General features: G+C 47.3%; 1 protein-coding gene and 1 long non-coding RNA gene across 7 annotated transcripts in view; one reads left to right on the top strand and one right to left on the bottom strand.

Annotated features, from left to right (window-relative positions):
- Positions 1 to 10,177, bottom strand: part of Kcna6 (potassium voltage-gated channel subfamily A member 6) — a 33,076-nt gene extending 22,899 nt beyond the window's left edge. For 3 of the 5 annotated variants that reach the window (XM_040737705.1, XM_040737707.1, XM_040737706.1), the window contains exon 1: positions 4,558 to 9,990. In XM_040737705.1, coding sequence (XP_040593639.1) covers positions 7,669 to 9,261 — 1,593 coding nt within the window. In that variant the 5' untranslated portion in view covers positions 9,262 to 9,990 and the 3' untranslated portion in view covers positions 4,558 to 7,668. Of the gene's footprint in view, positions 1 to 4,557; positions 9,991 to 10,117 lie in introns of those variants that run through there. The other 2 variants (XM_040737704.1, XM_040737703.1) reach the window with 2 other exon arrangements.
- LOC121136734 overlaps positions 1 to 23,681 on the top strand; it is a 35,799-nt gene extending 12,118 nt beyond the window's left edge. The window contains exons 1-3 of one of the 2 annotated variants that reach the window (XR_005873829.1): positions 14,547 to 14,911; positions 18,692 to 18,865; positions 21,650 to 23,681. This is a non-coding gene — a long non-coding RNA (uncharacterized LOC121136734). Of the gene's footprint in view, positions 1 to 14,546; positions 14,912 to 18,691; positions 18,866 to 21,649 lie in introns of those variants that run through there. The other variant, XR_005873830.1, reaches the window with a different exon arrangement.
- The last annotated feature ends 375 nt before the right edge of the window (positions 23,682 to 24,056 follow it).

The raw sequence follows: 24,056 nt of genomic DNA on the forward strand, positions 1-24,056 counted from the left end.
AGAGGAAAACTACCTGTCTGCCTACCTATCTGCCTACCTAGGTTCACTATGTAAATAGAATAGTCAAAGTAGTTAATCTATAGTTTTCATTGTTTTATGTATATGGGTGATTTGCTTGCATGTATGTATGTGCATCATGTCCATATCTAGGAGAGGGTGTTGGATCCTGTGGGACTGGAGTTACAATTGAAATCACTATGTGGGTTCTGGGACTCAAACCAGGTCTCCTGGAAGAAAAACTCTTACCCACTGAGCCATCTCTCCAGATCCAAAATGGTCAATCTTTAAACAGGGATTACTCCTTTAAACACTTTACATATGCTAACTCATTCAGTCATCAGAACAGCCCCGTCAGGTCAATGTTATCATCAGCCGCCATGCAAAAGAGAGGGAAACTGAATCTTGGGACAGCTTCAAACCTGCCTGGTGTTGCATAGCAGGGAAGGATTTGAACCACTTCCCTGGCTCTTCACCACTTTGCTCTAAAGCCTAATTGCAAAGAGCCTGACTACAAGTTTCAGAAGCTTGTCATTGACAAGAATTGCTGTGGCTCCTTGCCCTGGGGAAGTTGCAAGGTACCATCAGCTTCCCTAGACAAGGGTAAGGCCACCGCCTGAGGTTTGCATGCAGAGTATTATCAACTTCCCCGGCAAAGGTAAGGCCACAGCCAAAGTTCTACGGATGCCCAGCCTTTGGCTTGCTTTCTAAGGGTGAAGAAGACAGCATGACCTCTGTCCTCCCAGCTACAGGACAGTCATGCTGTGTGTTCTCTCAAAGCACATCTCTGCTGCCAGGAGCAGGTTTGTCTGTCTCCAGGAGACAGAGGTTGTCAAACCCTCAGAGAACAGCAAGCATGTCAAAAATAGCAGCGCTAGCAGACTTTGTGGCTGCAATTTCCTTTTAAAATGTTGCCTTTGCTTTCACCAATGGGCCCAGGACTGAATACACTCCATGCAGGCAGTAGCAGACTGCTTAAGGTCCCAGGATGCTTTCTAAGGGCGGGTGTCTGCACAGAGGAGTCTAAAGGGGATGTGAACAGTAAATCTTACAGTTGAATGCATGGGTCTGTGACTTGACTAAGGGAAATACTCTCTGTAGTACAAGTGATGAGGTTACAGTTGTTTTTTTTTTTTTTTTAATGTCATAAACCTGCGCAGGGCTAGGCTCCAAAGATGTTAAGCGTTAACACTGAGTTTCTGTCTATCAGGCTTCTTTCCCCTTTTGTTCTGTGAATGAGTCAGTGTTCTGAAGGCATGACCCTTCAAAACTGGTGGATAGCAGGCAGCTCGACTCCCTCCATAGGGACACTGTGTAAGCAACGGCGTGAGGATAAAGAAGGGACTGAGAGAGCAGAAGAGCCACTCCCGGCTCAGAGTAAAGAAACATGAAAACATCAGGCTCCAATCCCATGAGGTCCTCAAGCCCAGCGCAGGAAAGTGACAGCATGAGAAGCAGGCTCCCATCTGTCCTCATCCCAGCAGCCCGTGTCTAGCAATGTGCATCCTCCCTCCAAAGCCCTGTGCTCCAGGCCTCATTTTGCCGGGAGCAGAGCAGTCTAAAGGGGACATGGGCAGTGAATCCTACAGTTGAATGCACGAATTCCTCTTCCTCCTGTAAGTGACCGTGACACATCAGAAGGAGGACACACTTCCCTTCCTCAGGCAATAGTACACAGTCACGGCCAATAAGAGGTAGAGAGCAGTTGCAGCCAGACAGTCCAGGGAGTATGACATCTCCTGGAAACCTTTCCTGGCATTCGCATAGAGATGCAAGGTAAGAGAAATAGTGCTGCCAGCAGAGCCTGGGTCAGAGAAGGGAGGAGCTGTGTGCAGGAGACAAGTAACAGGAGTGGGAGGGGTCATGTGGAGGGAAAGCCCCAGAGGAAGAGAAGGAAAGGGCCCTGTGGGCACCACGCAATACAAAGGGAGACCACCCCTAAGGGCTAGTAGACCACCCCTAAGGGCTAGTAGACCATATAGAAATATGATAAGCTCCAACCGAAGCCTAGAGGGCTGCCAGTCCCTATCACACAGGGCTCTTTAGGGTTAACAATGATCTCAGTGAAGAATGGAAGAGGGTAAAAATAACTAAACTTACTTCTTGATGCTTACAGAAGCAAGGATTTAGTGGTTTGGTAGCAGGGGGGAGGGCGGGGGGCTTTGTGGGGTTGCTTTGCTTCGGAACAAAGTATAAACTCCTTGAGCAAGCCCTGTATACAGGAGTAGGGTCAAGGTGCCCGCTCACCCAAAGAATGGCCTAGTGGGTCTTCACAGAAATTCTAAGCATGTAAAATCTCATGAAGGCTTGATAGTCAAAATAAACTCACACAACATATACTCACGCATAGCACATACACATACCACGCATAACACATATATATCACACATACCTCACACATACACACACTATACACACACCACACAGAGACCACACAGACACCTCATACAAATACACATGCACCTCACCACACACACACACACACACACACACACAATACACATATATCCCACAGAGACCCCAAGACACCACACACACTACACAGAAGCTACACATACAACACAGATACACATACACACACCACATACATGCCATACACACACACCACAAAACCCCTGAGATACACACATACACACACATTTCACATACATACCACAGACTGAGACCCCCCCCAGGCACCACACACATACATCCCACAGAGACTCCACAGACATCACACATACAGCACACACATCCCACAGAGACCTCACAGACCTCTACCACCACACAGACATCCTACTCCACACACACACGCACACACACACACATCATACCCCACACATCCCACAGAGTCTTCAGACATCTTATACACACATGTATCACACTACAGACATACATATACACACCTGCAGAGATCCACAGACACACACCACACACTGCATTCACATCCCACAAAGACTCCAAACACACACACACCACACACTAAACACACACCACACAGAGACCCCACACACACTGCATATACGCATACTGCATACCACATTCACACACACACACCACACCACAGACACACACATATACACCCCACAGTGCCCTCACAGACAACACACATACACATGCACACCACATTCATATACCACACACAATACATATACCACACACCAAACATAAACATGCCACACACATACACTGAACACATACACTAAACACATACACAATACATATGCCATTCACACACTATAAGCATGCACACAAATCACCATGTACACACTCAAGAGAGATCACACCCACAAACACACATGCACACACGCGCTGACACACACATGCACCACTTCTTGATGTTTTGTGACAGATGCAAGGACCACTCTAAAGTTGCAGAGGGAAAAAAAGACTGATGCAGATAGTCTGCATGGTTCACCCCTTTTGATTTATAAAACCAGAACTTGGACCAGCTCATGAAAAAACTTGGGTCATTAGACTCATGTCTCCCCCACCCAAGTCATATGCCTATCAACACATCTGTTTTAGAACAGGTGTCACCCTCAAAAGTTCTGTGGTGCTAGTTTACCCACCTGTGTTGATCCCTGTGTCTCCTGATGGCCACCAGGATGTCTTGATGTAGGTGGGGCTTAACCCTAAAGCCCCAGGCAGGGACAGTCCACACACTGTCTCTAATGGCTAGCCAGTGGATCTCAGTCTTCCACATCAAGAGGTGTCCCCTATAATTTCCACCACCGCAAATGGTGCCTTTTCTTCTTGCTCTGCCTTGAGGACGCAAGGAGCCATCCAGAGGCTGAGCAAGTCTTAATGTGAGTGTTGAGTCTTTATCAGATCTGCCTGGCTTCCTCTAAGCAAGTCCTGTTTTCCCTGTTTCTCCATTTTTGCTGTTGCTTTGACGCCCGCCTCTCTGCAAAGCTCCTAAGGTTAGAGGGCCCTGAGATGCCCATACCAGAAGGCTAATCGACCCAGTACCTGAGATTCAAACCTGTTATCTAGATATCATCATCTCCATTTCTGTCTCTCCTCACATTCCCTTCTCCCTGCCACCTTCCTCTTTTATTCTAGCATTTGCATGCTCAAGAAACTTCTAGAAGACATTTTACTAACCCCACAGAATCTCATATTATTGTGTAAGTGCAGCTACTCCAGGAACAGATAGTATGCAAGGGAAATATGGTGTCCTGAGATGCCAGGGAAACAGGGGACCTTCTTAGCAAAACCCTTGGTCACAGCTGTCCTGTAGTCCAAAGCATGACCCTCAAAGTAATGCCACAGGGGATCCCAAAAGCCAAAAAGGGTGGAGAGGGGGAGAAAGAGAGATAGAAATATACATGGAAAGACATGTTTAAATGGGGTTAGGGGTAAAAAGAAGGGAATCAGGGAAGAGAAAAAAATACATGTATATAGTAGGAAAGAAGAGATGGGGGGAAAGGGGGCGATGGGGAAGAAAGGGACAGAAACATAAAGACAGAGAGAACCACACGGAAAGAAGGACAGACAGTAAAAACCTGCTTCACCAGATGCTGAGCCCACCCCCCCACCACTCCGTCAGGACTGAAATACCTCTACTGGGGGACCTACCTCGAGTTCCAGGGAGACCAGCTGTCCCTTGCTCCTCTGGGATGCTAGGCAGGAGGAGTGTCCTTATCCCAAGCAGCAACTAGCAGTCCCAGGAAGTCGTCTGGGAGCTCCTGCTGGCTTAAGTTGATTGTTAGGATGACTTGGACCCACCTTCTTTGGCAGCTGTGATCCTATTCCAGCTGTTGAGGCAGCACTCAGTGAATATTCTCCTGATGCCAAGGTCACAATGTCCACATGGAGGCTCAGAAGCAGGGAGGGGTCACTGAACAAAATTCTCCACAAAAACTAGATGGGATCACTGCCTCTCAGCTTCCGTATGACATCTTAAGAGCCACCTCTGAGCTTCTTGCCAGGAGCAACATTGCTCCCTGGGAGGAAGGGATTTCACTCTTCTTGGTCTCTCTTGGAGCTGGGAAAAGCCTGCATCTAAGACAAAGACTTCCAGGACACCTCAGACTGGTATCATCCATGTCCTCAAGGCCCAGTCTGGCTACTGTGGAAGGGACATCTGGTACCTCTCTCTGAGGTCTCCTTTTGAAAACCTTAGCGTTGCAGTTGGCTTCATTGGGCAGTTTTTAAGCATTTAAGTTTCTGAAGACTCGGGAGTAAGATGTGGCAGCTTCAGGACCAGATATATATGGGGCCAGGAAAAAAGTCCCAGCAGGAAGTGCTGAGAGGCTATTTCCTCCATGTTTTCAAAGGTCCTGAGTCCTTGTCTTAATTCTACGAATGCCTAAACCAATAGAAGGGAATTACTCCCATTTGAGAGGCTGGGATGTGTAGTCTATTCTCCCTTGATACCAAATCAGTAGAGAGAACAGTCTGGAAGGTTGCTACGGCAACCAAAGTCCCTGGAGAGCCTAGCTCTCCACAAACCTTTTACTTTCAGGCATGCTCTGACTTGAAAAGGCAATGTTTGCATAAGGACAAGGACAGTGATGAGGGTAACAATATATACACACACAGAAGTCCATGCACACATGTCCCCACATTCATCCTCTGCTGGGGGCATCCCTTTGGCCACTGGGGTGGGCTCAGGAGTAACTAAAGAAGTTGGACTCAAAAAGCACTTTCTTACTGGCCTTGGAATAGGTCTCTGAGTCTTAAATATCTCTGTCTTTTACTAAGTTCCAGGCTTGGAGAAGTCAATCTCCCAGATGAAGTGACCTCTGGCCACTAAGTCAACCTCAAGAATATACTCCATTCTTCAGGGTAAGAAAAAGGATGGAGGCCCAGCCCAAAAGGCCAAGGAGAGACTTAGAGAACTAATAGTGTACAATGCCCTAGTCCTAGGCTTTATATCCAAGATGGAAACTTCTGGGGAAAAGTCTTGCCTTTGGGAAACACGAAGGCAGGATAATGAACAAAAACTCAAATCCATTACTATAATTCACACATTTGCATAGCATCTTCCCCACCTTCCTGGGTGAGTTTATTGATATTCCCCATGAGGTAGGGAGGGGAAGACTTTAATGCTCTCATTTAATGAATGGGGAAACTGAGGCACAAAGAGGGCCTGTGACACCAATGTTACCCTGTAAAACTGTGGCAAAACTGAGACTGTGATCTGTCACTCACAGGAGCCACAGTGCCTCTCAAGCAAACCCCCAAGATCAGTCCCTCATATGTTGCTCTTCGGGAAAATCTTTTTTAAAAAGCACTCCCTTCGAAGAGTCTTAAAGCATCAGTATAAAACTAAAAACATGTTACAGTCCTCTGGGATTCAGACTGCACCCGTGAGAACTGCATCACAGTTTATCAAAGGCAAAATTGAACGGCAATGTTACTTGGGGAGGGGGACAGTGGACAGCTGGAAGGGATGGTTTCACAACAGGAGAAGATGGCTTGGTCCAAATGGGAACCACCAAGTTACCTTAGCAGTTAGAGCAGGCCAAATGCAGCCCCAGAGGAAAAACAGAGCAGACAAATGTTTGCTTGACTCAGCAAAATCCTCTAAGCGTGAGGCTGTCAACCAAAAGACTGTGTGCCTGTTCCTGGCTCCTCCCCAAATGCTGCTGCCCGTGGCAGGGGAGGAAAGCTATGCTGGCATTCAATGTGTGAACTCACCTGTCTGCAGGTTATAGCTGAGGTTGCTTTATTTAAAAAAAAAAAAAACATCTGCAATTCTAGGTCAAATCCCCAGGAAGAAGGGTGGAGGGTACCTTAGAGAGGACTGGGCTAAGTAGGGAGAATTGGCTGCTATCTGCAGCAGAGTCCCTCTGCCTGTCCAAGGTGACAGTCTCTGCTAAATGGCACCTAGCTTCCGATATGTGGTCCAGCCAGTCGCTTGGCTCTGGTCAGCCTCCTCTCCTGGCTCTTTAGTTCCGTTTTCCAGTTCCTCTGCACAGGAAGATGCTTGCACAAAGAATATTTGGCTCTGAGAAGGAGCTTTCCTGGAAGTTCAAGGGAGTCAGAGAATCAGAGTGGGGAGGGCATGTGTGGCCACAGCCAGTGTCTCCTGTGCCAGATCCTAGAGGAACCCACTGGCCCCTTTGGTCTAGACCGACCCTCACATCCTTCAAATAATCCAGTTGTGTAGTATTTCCTCTAATTCCATCCAAATTTAGACATGAATAACTTTCAAAGCTGTGCAGCTAACAGCTCTGCCAGCCAGGAGATGGACAGGGTGCCGAGCTAAAACAGCAAGTCGAAGTTTTTTCCATTCTCAAGATTCTCAGTGACCAAGAGACCAGAAGCTAAGAAAGGTGCATGACCCAAAGCAAAGGACGCTAAAGAAGGGACCTGAGTGTAGCAGCTTTCTATTCTACTGATGTCACCATTCCTAGTGATATTACAAGACCCAGGCATGAAAATTCAGTCTTGAGGGAAGGTCAGGCAGAAATGCGCATCTCATCCACTTGACAAATGGGTATGACTGGGCGGCACCGTTGAAATTTCCAAAATGTCACTAAGATGGAGAAACCTCGAATGCTGCGAGGATTGAGCAACAGTCTACAGTCCAGGTATTTGGTCCAGGATGCCATGTACTGGGTACCGGGAAGGGGGTTCAAGGTCCTCTTGAGCTATTACAGGAGTAGTGAGCATGAGAAGGAAGCCTGAGAGATGGCTTGCTCAGAGCTCCCGTTTTCCTGCAGGCCCTGCCTGCATCCATCAAACCTCGGTGAGCATCCTTTTCTCTGCATACGCTCGATGTGGAGTTGGAAGGTAGCTAGGCCGCCGTTCTCGTGAAGCCTCGGAAAAGTCAGGTTTGCCAAGCCCATTGTCCGTTGCCTTCAGGTCCGGTGTAGGTTGCCCACAAGTGACATGGGTATACTGGCCTTGCTCTTCCTGCTCCGTCTCTCGGTGGTAAAAATAGTTGAAATTAGAGACAATGACCGGTACCGGTAATGCAATGGTGAGAACCCCAGCGATGGCGCACAGTGAACCCACGATCTTGCCCCCTACCGTCATGGGGTACATGTCCCCATAACCTACCGTGGTCATTGTAACCACAGCCCACCAGAAGGCATCTGGGATGCTAGGGAAGAGCGAATCATCATCATCCGCCTCTGCGAAGTAGACAGCACTGGAGAAGAGGATGACTCCAATGAAGAGGAAAAAGATGAGCAGCCCGAGCTCCCGCATGGACGCCTGCAAGGTCTTACCCAGGATCTGCAGCCCCTTGGAATGGCGGGAGAGCTTGAAGATACGGAACACCCGGACCAGGCGGATCACCCTAAGGATGGCTAGGGACATGGCCTGCTGCCCATTTTGGCCACTGCCACCACTCATGGACTGCTGCTCGTGACGTTGCACTAGCTCGGTGCCCAGGGTGATAAAGTAGGGAAAGATGGCCACCAAGTCAATGATGTTCATGATATTGCGAAAGAAGGCCGCCTTACTGGGACAGGCAGAGAAGCGCACCAGGAGTTCAAAGGTGAACCAGACGATGCACAAGGTTTCCACCAAAAAGAAGGGGTCTGTGAAGAAGGAACCCCCTAGAGTACTGAATGAGGACGTTCCCCCGGTCCCCACACCCCCAGGAGGAATGCCACCAGGAAATGCATAGGAATCCTCGTCCTCCTCTTCTTCCTCGTGGCTCCCCCTGGAGGCCGGGGACATGCGGGTCCCACTGCCCTCGTTGCTTCCACCACGCCCATCTGCGCGGAACTGGGGCAAGGTCTCCAGGCAAAAGATGACGATGGAGATGAGAATGACCAACACTGAGACGATGGCGATGCCTCGGGCAGGCCCAGAACTCTCTGGGTACTCAAAGAGGAGCCAGACCTGGCGCTGAAAGGGCTGGGAGGGGAGTGGTTTCTCATCCTCGCCACCTTCGGGCAGGCAGCCCTCATCCTCCCGGAAGGCCGCCAGGGCTTCGTCCCCCAACTGATAGAAGCGGATCTCTTCCATAAAGATGTCCAGGGGCACGTTGACCGGCCTGCGCAGGCGGCCCCCGGATTGATAGTAGTAGAGGATGGCATCAAAGCTGGGTCGGTTGCGATCAAAGAAGTACTCATTCCTCAGGGGGTCGAAGAAGCGGACCCTGCGGCCAGGGTCTCCTAGAAGCGTGTCAGGGAACAGCGACAGGGTGCGCAGTTGCGTCTCGAAGCGCAGCCCGGAGATGTTGATTACCAGTCTCTCGCTACTACAGCAGCCGCCGCCGCCCGCGGCCTCCGGGAACTCTCCGGCATCCTGTTGCTCCCCCTCCGGCCCACGGACCTCCCCCGGCGCCGCCAGCGTCAGGGATTTCTCCGATCTCATGTCCCCTTGGCGGTGCGCTCCCCGCCACTAGGACGGCGCCCACGACACGAGCTCCGGAGCGTGGCACTGGCTTCCCAGCTCTGGCTGCGCCCTCCTATAGGGTGGGGCCCGCGCTCTGACCTGGAGGTAAGGTCGGTGAAACCAGCAGCTCGTCCCTCTGCCAGGCGAGGTCTGGGATGTGGCTCTGGCTCCCAGTAGCAGCGCCTCGGTGCTCAAGATTACTGGAATGCCTGGAACCCGCAAACTGTCGCACGCGTGAAACTGGTTGCCCTAAAAGAAGCGTGGCTTAGCTCCCGGTGGTAACTAAAACTGGTCTCGGGGACCCACGGGTCCGCCCTCCAGACCTGCTGCCTTTCTCTGGTCCCGCTCTTCTTCTCCAGCCTTACAAGACCCTGGTTTGTCAGTGGTACCGAAGCACCAGATGCGCCTCCCTCCGGTTCGCCCAAGACTCCTGCCCGGGCTCGGCCTCTGCCTCCGCCCTACGTCCACCACCTAACTAGGTCTGGCCAAGGTCGCGGTTCCAACCGCCACCTTCTTCCCAGGAGCTGTTCCACAGGCCTCGGGACCGCCCTGGGGCTGCCCCGGCCCCAGAGCGCAGGGACCCACCTCCCACCGCTTCAAGCCTTGGCTACACCCGCAGCAGCGACAGCAGTAGCAGCAGCAGCAGCAGCAACAGCAGCAGCAGCAACAGCAGCAGCAAGCTCAGCTCTCTGCTCTGCCCTTCCTCCCCAACATTCTCCAAGTGACGTGGCAGGCCCCGCCTGCTGCCCCCTCCCACCCCACACTCACATCACACCCCTTACCCAGCCAGGGGCTGCAGCAAGCCTGGACGCTGGAGAAAGATGTGTACACTTACCTCCCCAGTAATCTTTCCCGCGCTCTCCTGGCACGCCTCTTGCTTTCTCACATTCACAAGCACACCCCAACCCCCACACCAACCAAGCCGCAGTATCCTAATAACACACCCCCTCCATCCTTCACATCTCTTCTCGTTTCTGTTCACCGGGCTGACCTGCGCAGTGTATTTCATCAAAAAGAAATCACACCCTGGCCCAACACACCCCTCCCCAATAAGCTATACATAGCATCTGACTCCCCTTAACAGCTATTTAATGGGAGAAAAAATATTCCACGTTTTCTGTATCCATGAAGACACATTTGCCAATTTCAACCTCTACTGGGAGTGGGGGAAATGAAATATTTTTAAATGTCTTGAGAGCTTTCCATCTAGGCTGTGTCCCAACGTGAATTCCCCCATAGATTCTCGCTTTTGCAACCTGGAAGGGTGGGGCTGCAGCTTTCTTCAAGGCACAGTGACAGCAGCAGGGGAGAGAAAGCCTATCCATGCCCAGCGAGTGGAAGACCCTGTCACAGAGTCCTAGGAACAGCCACCATTAGCACCCATGAAGAGAACCAGAAAATCGTAGTATTAAAGATACACAATAGCAAGCAATTGCAGCCTAGAATCTTTGTTCCAAGCCACCCTGGAAGGGAATAAAAAAAGATTCTGTAATTTATATTTATTTGTGTCAAGAAAAGGGAGGATGGCAGGGGTACATCAAAATGTCAATAAAAAATTACAGCTGTGTTCAAAAAGCATCTACTAGACTCAATGGTGCTTTGCCAGAAAGATGGCCTCCAGCACTAGTCCATGTTACAATGGAGACTCATTTGGCAGAATTTGGATGGGGCAAAAGAGGTTGTGAGGGACCCATGCTTCTTACTCTGCCTATCTTTGAATGCCAGAAGGGTTTCCCATCCATTCTGCTGAAGGCTTTAGACTGTTTCCTCCCTAGGCTGCATGGATGAAGATGATGGAGATTGCCACACCCAGGTAACTTGGCCCTGACTTTCCTGTGGCCAGAGTGGATGGGGCTGGCAATGCCAGCGTTTTCTGTGCAGCTGCTTCTCCCTAAGGAAGAGCTTCAACAGGCTAAGGATGGGAATGGCACACAAAGACTCTGTCAAGTCACAGGATGCATGTGTGGGCTCTCAGCCTTACGATACACACAGACTGTTTTCAAACCACAGCAGTTCTCACAGCAGGTGCTCCCGGAGCAGCAGCGATGAGGCAGAGGAGGAAACCAGAGCTCCTGGACCTGTAAGGAGGAAATCAAGTGGAGAGAAGATAAGAGAGATGCTAGCTAGCTTCAACGCCCACCGTACCTTGTGCCCCGTGCCCCTCCTCAGCTCTACCAGACAGCAGCCTCTCCTTCTCTTACGCTTAACGTGGTCTCCACTCCTTCCCCTCTCCTTGCACAGTTCAGTGAAGGGTGAGAGCCAAGTAGACTGCATTTACCCAGTCAATAGTTTTCCCATTTACAGGCTATGTAATTAAGCAATTTAGACTTCACACAAAAGTCACTCCATTCAAAGAAAAAAATAAAATAAAACTGCAGCAAATGCAATGTGGGAGACATACTCTCGTCCTGGGTTCTACAATTATTTCCCGTGTTGTAAAACCATTTGTCAGGGATTCTTTGGATTTTGTTTTATAATTTTTATCACCAATTACTCATTTGCATGTTGGTGTTCTCATGGCCACTTTCCCCCCAAGTAGTTGTCCTTGAGATCAGTAACATCAAAATAGAGGTGTGAGAAGAAGTTGCATCCTTCTAGAAGATTCATCAGGTCCCGGCATGATGACAGACAGCCATTTGAATACTCCTGTTAAGCTGCCTGGCACTGTCTGCCATCCTACAGGCAGAGCCCTGGTTTGTGGTTACCTTCATCAGACGTAGGGCTGAGCCCCTAGAAAGGCTTCATTGTACACTGGGAGGTTCCCTTGGGAGGTAGAAGCCATTAACAAATTCATGAATCAGACTTCTGTTTTTAGTTCTTTTGTGAAACAGACTCATTCCCTGTGCCTAGATGGTTCCTCTTAAGGAGACATTAGGGTGGATTTTAAAGGATCACATCTTCAGAAGTGCCAGCTCCCTGAAGAGAGAAGGCAGGAGGCTTGCCTGACACTGTGTTGCTACTTCCAGTGACAGGTAATTGTGATCTAATCATTCCTCTGCCATTTACTGGGCTCTGATTCATTTCAGCACAGGCCATTTGTTTATTGTATTTAAAATCAGACATCTGCAATGACCACAGAGGTCAGGCATTTATGCAATCCGTCACTAATTGAGCAGCTACTGGGTGGCCACCATAGTGTTAGGTGCTAAACAGTTAACAGTAAGTTCATTCCATTCTACCCAGGAACTCTTACCACACAATGAAGAAGATATTTACACACTATACAATAAAGAGAATAAATGGGATTCTATGTCAGGAATGAATGTAGAAGACAGAACTTTGAAGCATGTGGTTCTGTAATGGTTAACTAATTGTAATTTTAACTGTCACTGGTGAGACATACTTCTAGTCATGTCTGTGAGAGGGTATTTGCAGAATTTGTTGGTTGGATGGGGTGTTTGTTTGTTTTTCAAGACATAGTTTCCCTGTGTGACATCCCTGGCTGTCCTGGAGCTCACTCTGTAAGACCAGGCTGGCCTCAAACTCACAGAGATCCACCTGCCTCTGCCTACTGGGATTAAAGGTGTGCACCACCACCATCCCACCAACCTTCCTTTCTTATGTTGTTTTTTGGTCAGGTATTTTGTCACAGTGATAGTAAAGGTAACTACTACAGTTCACCTGGCAGAAGGAATATTTCTAGTAAGAATTTAAAGTGGAGAATGGATCCACCAAATTAATCAGCAGAGAAAGAACATTCTGGATAGACAAGGGCAAAAGATTAGACAGGTTGTGGGCATTGAAGACTCACATAGACCATACAAGGAAAAAAAGTAAAAGAGATTGAAGAAGGAACAAGGGGTAAAATCTTGCAAAGTGAGGGACTTAGGTTTTGTGAAGCTAATGGCAGTTCCCATGTGGCAGAGATGTGATCACACAAAGGATGAGATGGGAGAGAACTCAAGGGACTGTCTTAGTTACTGTTCTGTTACATGATGATGAAACAGCATGACCAAGGCAACTTCTAAAAGAATGCATTTAATTAGGGGCTTGTTTACAGTTCCAGAGGATGAATCCATGCTCATGAGATTGGGCAGTGTGGAAATAGTTAGGCAGGCGTGGCACTGGAGCAGTAGCTATGAGCTTACATCTGATCCTCAGAAAGGAGGCAGAGAGAAGGAGTGGGACTGACATGGGCTTTTGACATCTCAAAGCCCATACCCAGTGACATACCTTTTCCAAAAGGCCACACCTCCTAATCCTCCCCAAACAGTTCCACCAACTGGGGACCAAGTCTTTAAATATGGTGACCATTCTCATTCAAACCACCACAGGGACAAAAGAAGAAGTGAAAAGACTAGGAAATGAATGGCATTCTGAAGAAAAGATGATGCTAAATTGGACTAAAGTAAGCAATCTGGGTAAGCAAGGTAGGTAGAGATTCTGGAAAGGGGTGTCTTTAGGAGATGAAGCATCAGGAACTGGTCATCCATGAGAAATAAGCAAGGAACATGCCAGGGCTTAGTTAGAGCAACAGTGTGGTCAGGTAACACTGGGAAGATGGGGGAATAAGCCAGGTGAGGAAAGCAAGATCTTGTATTTAGAAATGTTAAATTGGAGAGGAAAAGTAGGCATGCAAATGCAGTCATCTGGGGGGTAGTGATGATTTGGGTCTGTAACGTAGATGAGAAACATGATTTACAAATTTTTAATTTAGGAATATCTAAATCTATGACACTAAAGTCTTTTAGAAGACAGAACATAGACACTTGGAGGTATGTGCCAAACAGGATGGCACATCTAACATGACACATAATTGATAATCATTTACATTCTATTGTAGTTTTGCTATTGTTTATTCAGTGTTTGATGTAACCCAGGCCTGTCTTGAATGCACTATGCAACTAAGAATAGTAATGAACTCCTGATCCCACACACACACACATTCACTTCCCAAAAGCTAGGATTATGAGTGTGAGGAGTCACCCCTGGTTTTTTTCTTCTGTTTTTGTTGTTGTGAGACAGGATGTCACTATGTATCCCAAGCTGGCTGAGAACTCAGTATGTAGGTAGCCAATACTGGTCTTGAACTCCCGACCTTGTACTAGAATCACAACTGGGTCTTATTTATTTATTTTCTTAGCTTGGACACAGATCATAAACAGTGTTTATGTTCTATTTTTTACTTCATTTTTACCTTTCTCTGTGGACAGGTAAACTTGAGTATTTGACTTTATCCCAACCATAGGATCCCTACAGTTCCCCACAAGGAAGGAGGATGGCTGTTCTGAATGACATCTGCTGCTTCACCCTGCCCTCCCCTAGTGGTCAGGGCAGTTCTTGCTGAGCCTCAGGTGTACATGAATACACACCCTCCCTCAGAAGTATCTTCTATGCCTGAGCTTCCCACTGTGGAATGCAGATAAGTCAGAGCTGGTTGGAAGCAGGGACAGTGAGTCAAAGTCAGGCGCTGTATTCCTCATCCTGTTGTTTCATCTCTAGGCAAGGTCCATGCCTGCATTTCAGATGCGCACCGTGAACTGTGTGGAAGTCGTCTGACCCAAGACAGTCGTGCCAACAGGCCCCGCCTCCCTCTTCTTGTTACCTTTTTCACAACTTCTCAACTTCCCCCAAGACTTGGGTCATTTCTGCTTCCTCCTAGCATTTCCATCCATTCTCTTCTGGAGTGGTAAGAGAAAGCTTCAGATCCTAGAAAGCCTGGAGAGGGGGACGAATGGGCAGTTGGATGATTCTATACTTTACAGACAATTTTTGTTGTTTTGTTTTTTTTTGATTCCCTCTTCATAATTATACAACACAGAGAGAGAAAGAGAGAGACAGAGACAGAGACAGAGAGAGACGGAGAGAGAGAGAGAGAGAGAGAGAGAGAGAGAGAGAGAGAGAGAGAGAGAGAGAGAACTCATCTAACAGTGGCATTAAAGATATCCTAATTGGGGGTGATTTCCTTCCATTAGCACCCACTAGCCCCACAAGCTATCTGAAGGCCACTTGATGGTGTGAATCTTAGCCCTAATGTCCCTTCCCCGTTCATTTAGTAGTTGGAAACCATGTGACTATTTCCTTTCCCTTCAACTTTCCCTGTGAGCAAGTGCACCAAGGAAAAGCAAGGGCACAGGCCTACCCCATAGGTGGGTACAATTTCTAATGAACTGTGTGGTTAAGGTTTTTAATGAGGAGGAGGAGGAGGGTGTCGATAGCCAGATGGTGATGTTGATCTTAGGGCTGGAGAATCTGCCAGCGAGAATTCAACAGTTCTCACTAGAGTGAAGATATATATTGGAAAAGGAATGCATTAGACATCTGCACCCTGCAAATCAACAGCCTTCGGAAAGCGCTCTCTGTGCCAAGAAACCCATCCACAAGAAACCCCTATCTTTCAGAGAAGTTCCCAAAGGAGCATGATAGCATCATAAGCTGGCAACCAGCTTCTTCTTCTCATTTTCTTGCTGGGATGGGCAGGGATGCTGCTTTCTGCATCCCTCTAGGATTAGGAATGTAAGATCTTGTACTCTCCAGTGCAGTGTCCTTGTGACTGGGAAGTACCAGGCAAATGGGTCTGGATGGTGATTTATAAGTAGAATGGGTAGTTGTGACTTCCGAACCAAAACATTTAATTATTAGTGCTCCACACACACACCCTGAGAGCTTTCTTTCGTCTGGCCACAATGCCAGCATTGCAAGGCACAATGGGTGGCTGCTCTGCCATTTGCATTCCACAGTGAGAGGATGTGAAGCTAGACCACCCCTCATGTCTCCAACTAAAGCAACAGTAGCCTGAAAGAGAGAGAACCCTGATTATTCCAAGTCTTCCTTGTTCAGGGTTGCTCTGTTATCTTTATATAATTGAGTCTATCCAAGTTGATTCAAAAGTTAGTGCCTGGGAGTGGAAAGCAGCTATAGCCAGATTTTAACAATTGGCCACTCTGTTTCAAGGGTTTTGTTGGAAAGATAGCAATTTAGAAGGCAGATAAAATGTGCATATCTAGGAAGAGGTTCACAAACAAACTGTTAATAGCATTTGGAGGCTACTATTGACTCCAAGGGAGAATGCAATGGGCCAAATTAATGAGCTCAGCAACACGCTGTCCAGTTAGCAAGTAGAGACAAAGTGGAGCCAGGTGATGGTGGCGCACCCCTTGAATCCCAGCACTAGGAGGCAGAGGCAGGTGGATTTCTGTGATTTGGAAGCCAGTCTGGTCTACAGAGTGAGTTCCAGGACAGCCAGGGATGTTACACAGAGAAACCTGTCTCAAAAAAAAAACCAAAGAGAGAGATGAAGTGGACAAGATAGAGTCCAGAAATGTGTAAGGGGAAGTCAGGGCTGGCAAAGATGACTGCCCCTTGTTCTACTCCCAATTAAATGAGCAAATACTTAAGGGCCTTTGCATGAGAAGGGCTGGGTAGGTCTCAGACTTGCTTCCTAGAATAAGAGCTCTGAATAAAACAAGATAGGATAGAACAATCTATACAGTCAAGATTTATGAGTGAGTCCTTTGAATTGGGTATAGTGACATAGGGGGAGGGACCAAAGGAAGGGAAGAAAATGAGAAAGAAAGACAGGAGAGAGAGAACCTCCTAGAACAAACTGATAGTATGGTATTACGCACTGTTCTGTTTGCATTGAGAAGATCCATATGTGTATCATACATGTAGCTATTGTCACTGGGGTATCTGTGACAGAATGAAAAGCCTAAAAGGACTTCCAGACAGTCTGTAGTACTTGGCTTTCCATCATTTTGGCAAAATAACTGAACTAATCAACATATAAGGAAGAAATGTTTACTCAGGGTTGTATCTTCAGAGGTTCTAGTCCATGGTCACATGGTCTCATTTAGGGCCTAGAATGGCACAAGACATCATGGTGGGAGCATGTAGTAGAGACTTTCATCCCAAACACCAAGAATGCAGGAAAGAGCTGAAGAACTCAGAGCCCAACATCGTTTTCGCTTACTTTTTGCTGCTATGGCTAAATACCTGGCAAAGGCAACTTAGGGAAGGACGGGTTTGCTTTGGCTTACAGTTAAAGTTGCAGTTCATCATGGTGAGGAGAGCTCGGGGCAGGAGAGTGATGTGCTGGTCACATTGTGTTCACAGACAGGAAGCAAGGAGAGATGAGTTCTGCTACTCTTCTCGCTCTCTGTTTCCTATTCAGCCTAGAATTCCAGCCCATGAAATTGAGCTGCTCTTATTCAGGGCGGGTCTTCCTTCTCAGAGACAGACCCAGGGGTTTCCCTCCTGGTGGTTCCAAGCTCCATCAAACTGAAAATCAAGATTATCCATCACAACCCCAATGACCTGACTTCCTCCCATCAGGCTCCACCTCTTAAAGATCCCACCCACTCCCCCATCCCCCTACCCACACTGGCAACCAAGAATGTTGGGAGGAATTTATGATCCAAACCATAACACAGTTGTTCTACCAGAGGAACCATGACCTGGACTTTTCAGGACTACTCAGAACCTCCAGGACCCTCAATGTAGATGGACAGACAATAAGCAGGCTGAGGAAGCTGTTCAGTCCCCAAGGAAGATGTCACCTCCATCGCCTATCAACTATGGCCAGGGGAGTTAGCAGAAAGGAGAGTCTTTACAGGGAGCAGTCAAAGACCAGAGAAGAGTAGGCTGAGGACCTCACTAGGCATCTACGTGACATCTCATGATGAACCAATCACTGCTTCTCATCCTCCTTCTCTGTCCTCCCAGTGACAATATTGACTGCAGTCACCTTATTGTGAGTGAACAGACAGTAGATATTACAGGGTCCTGAGGCTTTAACTCAGGGGGCTTTCATGCCCATAACCAAAATAGAGTTCAGAACATGTTACTCTCTAAGAAAAATGCCTGCTGCTCCGTGAGTTGATGCTGGGGTTATGTAGACCTTTAGGAATTAGCGCATTTCCCTGTGTGTGAGCCAAACACTGCATGACCTTGGTGGTCATTTCTGCTGTTTTTGAAGGATTTCTAGCTCACTGCCTCATGAGCACACAGTATGATGTGCTCTTTCTGATCTTGAAAAGACCAAGTTATACCATGGATCAAATCTGACTGGCATCATTGAGTGGCCAGAGATCTCCCCACCCACCACCCAATCAATAATCTTGCACTTGAAGAGTTGACAGCCCCATGAGCCTGTGACCTAGACTGAGAGAGCAGAGCCACAAGAGTACCAGGGATGGATAGAGAGTCTGAGCAATAAATACTCCTTTAGCGTAGCCCAGTGAGACTTCCAAGCTGTGTATTACTGCATGCAGCACAGCCTAGTCTTTGCTGACCAACCTGCTTAGCTGAGTTCCTCCTTGTAAGACGCAGAGACGGGGTGATAAATGTTCTGCCTTCTATCACTAAGGAAGAGAATTGCAATTCTTTAATGAGATCATGGACTTCGTTTCAAAAGCGTAACTTTGGTGATGTTCGTTCTCATTGTTGCTTCTTTTCTCTCCTTCCACAGCATTCTGTGGAGAGTCCCGTGTGTGTTTATATGGGGCTGGTCTGCAATTCTTTCTTCTCTTTGTTCATTCTCTGACCGAACCAAATCACTGAGGCAGCAACAGCCTGGCATCTCATTCTGATGTCCCATCTGATATCTCCAATGGCGCCATGGGCCTGGCTAAGCCTGCATGTTGTAAGTCCCTTTTCTCCATTAACCTTTCAGTAAGTATGTATTAGAGGTGGTCAGCACTGCTTGCAGGCATTTAAAGAGTTCTTACTGTGACTGTGTTCTGTACACTTTGTTAAAAGCTGGGAGCTAGTGATTTTTCCTGGCCTTTTAAAACTGAGGAAACAGAAGTACAAAGAAGACAATTTCTCAGGGCACAAGACATCATCAAATACAACTAGCAATGTGGAGCCCATGTCAGAAGGTCTGTTCATCACCTTCCAAACTTGCTATCTGCAATTGTACTATTATATATCATGCTGATGCATGTTTGCACACACACCACCAATAACATCAACAAGTAAAAATTTAGAACTCCTGTATGCCAAATAGAGGCCTCAGTAAACATTAAAGTAATAAAGGTTTATATTATTCCTTAGAATTTGTTTTGGTTTTGAAATAGTAGCCCAGGCTGGCCTGAAATTCACTACATAGGCCAGACTGGTCTGAACCTCACTATATAGCCCAGGCTGGCCTGAAACTCACAGTGATCCTCCTGCCTCGTTCTCCCGAATGCAGAGGATTGCATGCCCTGCTGTACCTGAACATTACTTAAGATAATAGTTTCCAAAAGAATTTAACCCTGGAAACCTTACATTTTGAGAGATGTGTGTTTCGGAAAACACAATTTAAGACCGAGATCGCAAACACCAAGCTCTAAGAGAGGTCATGATCATTACCTTTTACAGCTGCACTATTTGATGATGCCAAGGTAGGGATTTGAAATGAGAATACAAATTCCCCTAGTTAGGGGGCTATGGTGATGGGAATCCAGATTTCTTTACTGCCTCTGTATCCGGACTACAAAACTCAGCAAGTTATAAATAGTAAGTGCTTCCTGGTCAAGGTGGCAGATCAGAGAAAAGCACCCTTCACTTAGCAGATACTCAATGAACTGTAGCTTGTGAGTAGCTGTGAGGGACAGAAAATAAATGCAGTATCCAAGAGATGGAGGAGTCAGGTGGCCGCTGCAGGGAGGGCAGAGAATGGAAACTGGTGATACAAATTCTGCCACAGGCCCTGGGGGTAAAAGAGTGAATTCAAAAAGTGTGTGTGTGTGTGTGTGTGTGTGTGTGTGTGGTGGGTGTCTGCTTATATGTCTGTGTGTGCATATATGTCTGTGCACATGCATGTGTGTATGTCTGTTTGTGTGTCTGTGTGTGTGTGGAGATGGAAGGGCAGGTGGTAAAGAGAAAACAAGTTGGACAAAGCATAAACATGTGATCGTAAATATTGCACTGTTAGCAGACATGGGGGAAGGATAATGAGCAGTCTGTCCAGTTACTGAAAATCAACAAAGTTGTCACTCTGGCTATTTCTGGAAGGATCAAGAACATATTTTCCTGCTTCTTTTAAATTGATGTCTTGAAGTATACATTTGTTGAATAGGGTCCAGAAGAGATGGATGCTGAACCTTTGATGCAGCTAAATTATACGTCCTATCTATTGTTTCTACTGTTTAATTTGCTAGATGAGGCAGACAGTCCTTTTAGTTTTGACAACAAATTAAAATGCTTTACGGTTAGGAATAGAAAGGCCTAGGGTATGCTGTGATGGGCAGCCTAAGACAGAAGTTAAATTGCTTTGCATCAAAACAAAGAAAGCTTATTTTCGCTCAGTCAGGAACATGGGGAGGCCTACACATTGTACAAGAGAGGAAATCAAAAGAGGGGTGTGCTGAAGAAGACAGATGGTCCTCAAAATAGAGTGGGAAGGGCAGGGTCTCCGAGACATTACCTGGAAGGCAGGTTCTCAACAAGGATGCAGGATTAGACAGTGATGCCTGAAGGCCACTTTGAGACTGTTCTATTCTCGGCTTCATTCCCCTCTTAGTCTTGGGGATTGAAAGAGCTGCTTCCACAGAGCAGGAAGTGTGAGCTTTGGCAGCATCCAACAGAAGAGACTCTATCAGAACTCTCTCTCATTCTCCTCCTTGGTGCAAATAGACCTGCACAGAGAAGGCCCTCTACTTGCCTCTGACTCCCCTATAGTTGGGACATGCCACTCGTGTAAGCTGCTACAGGAAGAGAGCCCTGGATCCCTTGCCCAGTGAGACAGGGTGTCTGTTTGGGGGGCTCTGAACTGCTGTTTTCCTTCCTCCAAGGCACAGGGTGTGATTTTAGTGTCTGGTCCACCTGCATTAGGGATATAATGAAATAGCTGGGGTTAAATAATGCAAAACTCCTGGCCAAAGGATGGTAACTTCTCTCTTTTTTAACTACAGTTTCTAATTCACTCAGAGGAACAAATTATGTTTTATGGCCTTTTATAAAATATTCATGCCCTCCTTCCCCCAGCACTCTCAGTGGTTCAGGAAGCCAGCAAATGGCCTGGTAGAAGGAGGATCTCATTTCCTCCCAGACACAATTCACAGAGGCAGCCAGGCTCCTGACAAAGGAAAGGGAGGGGCCCTGTTGCCAGAACAGCTGAGGGAAAGGCCTCTGAGCCCTCTGCCTCTCCTCTAAACATGTCTCAGGACATCATGGGCTTTGAACCATGGTAGTGGCGAGGCAGAGTGCAGGGGATGTGGGTGGCACTTACTACTTATCCACTTCTCCTTGTAGGTAAAAGCCTCCCCTGGGCACCCATACTGCACAGGCCCACCTTGTTTTCTGCATCCTCTTCTCTGACACATGTGTGTCGTTTCCAAGGCAACAGCAAAATGGCCAGTATATGGGGAGATGAAGGACAGGTCTGTGGATGTAGCAAGGCTGATGGTCCTGTCTCTCCCTTTCCTTTGCCATTTACCAGGACCTGAGTGGCAAAAGGAGCCATGTGGATTCTGGCCTTCCTCTGGAAACACTTCACAGTTCATGGGAATATTCCATCCCGAGACGGAGATGCTGATGGTGGAGTCAGAGCCTAAGCGGGAATGTTGCACCTTCCCTGGACCTCTGTTTCTTCTGCATAGGAAGGATCTTGGGTTAGAGGATGATGAACAGATCAAGTTAAAACCCTAGTTGTATGGCCCAGTGAGCCCTCTGACTTTCTGTCCCTGACGAGGCTGATACCATCTCAGAGGCTCCCCTGGGCATCTGCTCAATGACTGGCAGAAAGAGGCACCTACCTTCCTCAAGCCGAAGCAGAAGCAGCTTCACCCCCAACACAGGCCAGGAAAAGAAGAGATGTCATCCCCTGCTGCCTACAGAGACCAAAACCTGGTCTCAGAGGGGGTTCTGAGAGTGACATTAGCCTCCAGCTGCACTGTGACCAGCACAGAGGCAGGGAGAGGGCTCAGACACTTTGTCACCCCAGTACCTCTTCCCCCTCCCCCTTCTGTCCCATCCTCTTTGAAGATCCAGTGAAGAGAAGAGGCTTAGGGTCTTATCCTAGGAACCACAGGAAAGGACAGTTTTAATTCACTCATCGTTAAAAACTCACACTTTGAGTGTTCTGTCTATTTCCAGAGCTGTTCATCAGAAAGGAAAACCCAGTCAATGAATGTGGGCATTGTATTGTGCCAGTTAAGGCAAGAGTCCTCAGCATTAGCAACTGCAAAACGTAGAATTCTCGACCCATCTCAAGGCCAGCTTGAGCTGTGTTTAAGGATGTGGGGAGAATAAAAGGCTTGTGAGAAGAAGCCTGTCTGTCACCTCCTGGATTGCTCTTGGGCACAGGACCCTCGGCAGTTTATTCATCTGTGTGCCAAGCATGTATGAAACAGTTTCTATGGACCAGGCACTGTGCTACAATCCATGTCTCAGATACATTTGCACATTAAGGCTCATTACAGTACCAGTCACAATAGCTAAGTTATGGAACCAACCTAGGTGTCCAACAGCTGAGGAAAGGGTAAAGAAAATTGGGTAGGGACTGGACAGATGGTCCGGCGGTTAAGATCACTGACTGTTCTTCCAGGGGGCCCGTGTTTGATACCCAGCACCGACATGGCAAGTCACAAACATCCATAACTCCAGTTCCAGAAGATCCAATGCTTTTTCTGACCTCCAGTGGCTCTGGGCACACATGTGATGCCCATATACACATATGGGCAAGACACTCATACACATAAAACAAAAATAAACAAATCTGTAAAAAGAAAGAAAATGGATCATATATACACAACGGAATTTTTGCAGCCACAAGGAAAAATAAAGCTACATCATTTGAAGAAAAATGGATACACATAAAAGCAACCATATGAAGCAAATTAAGCCAGTCCCAGAAGATCAATATATGTTTTTTCATTCGTGATCCCTAGATCTTATATTGATACACCGTTGTGTATGTATACATGACATGGAGTAAAAGTGAGACACATATGGACAAATGGTGGCATCTTAGTCAGAGTTTCTATTGCCGTGAAGTACGCCATGACTGTGGCAACTCATATAAAGGAAAACATTTCATGGAGTGGCTTACAGTCTCAGAAGTTGGTTCATTATCATCATGGTGGGACATGGCAGCATGCAGGCAGACATGGTGTGGGAAAAGGAACTGAATGTTCTACATCTTGATCTACAGGAAGCAGAAGGAGACTGTGTGCCATACTGGGCATAGCTTAAGCATATCAGACCTCAGAGTCCGCCCCTACAGTGATGCACTTCCTCCAACAAAGCCACGCCTACTTCAACAAGGCCACAACTCATAATAATGCTACTCCCTGTGGGCCGAGCATTCAAACACATGAATCTATGGGGGCCATTCCTATTCAAACCACCACAGGTGGTAGGGAAAGGGAAGATACGGGAAACAAGATAGTATACTCAAAATATAACACATACTTGTAGTGAAATTTTAAAAAGAAATTGATTAAAATAAAAATGTTTAATGGAGAACAAGAGAGCCATGCCTATGTCATACATACATTCATGATCTCCTGGATTCACTGCTTTTAGACTGTGCTGGGAGACCCATCCTGATGGGAGTGTGAGACAGCAGAAAGCTGCTTGCCCTCATAGTATCCCAGAAACAAAGAACAAGACAAGATTGGACCAGGGACAAGACAGCCTTCAAAAGCACATCCCACTTACTACTTCCTCCAACCAGGCCTCCCTCCCACTGCTCCCCTCGGTTGCTATCAGATTATGACCCAACCAAAGGGTGAGTCCATTTCTGAAGGTAGAGCCCCATGATCCAATACCCTCTCAGGGTTTGAATACACCGGCTAGGTAACAAGTTTTCAACATACGAGCCTTGGGTGGAGGACTCACTTTAT

This window comes from Mesocricetus auratus, unplaced genomic scaffold, assembly GCF_017639785.1.
Source record: "Mesocricetus auratus isolate SY011 unplaced genomic scaffold, BCM_Maur_2.0 Super-Scaffold_100676, whole genome shotgun sequence".
NCBI lineage: Eukaryota > Metazoa > Chordata > Mammalia > Rodentia > Cricetidae > Mesocricetus > Mesocricetus auratus.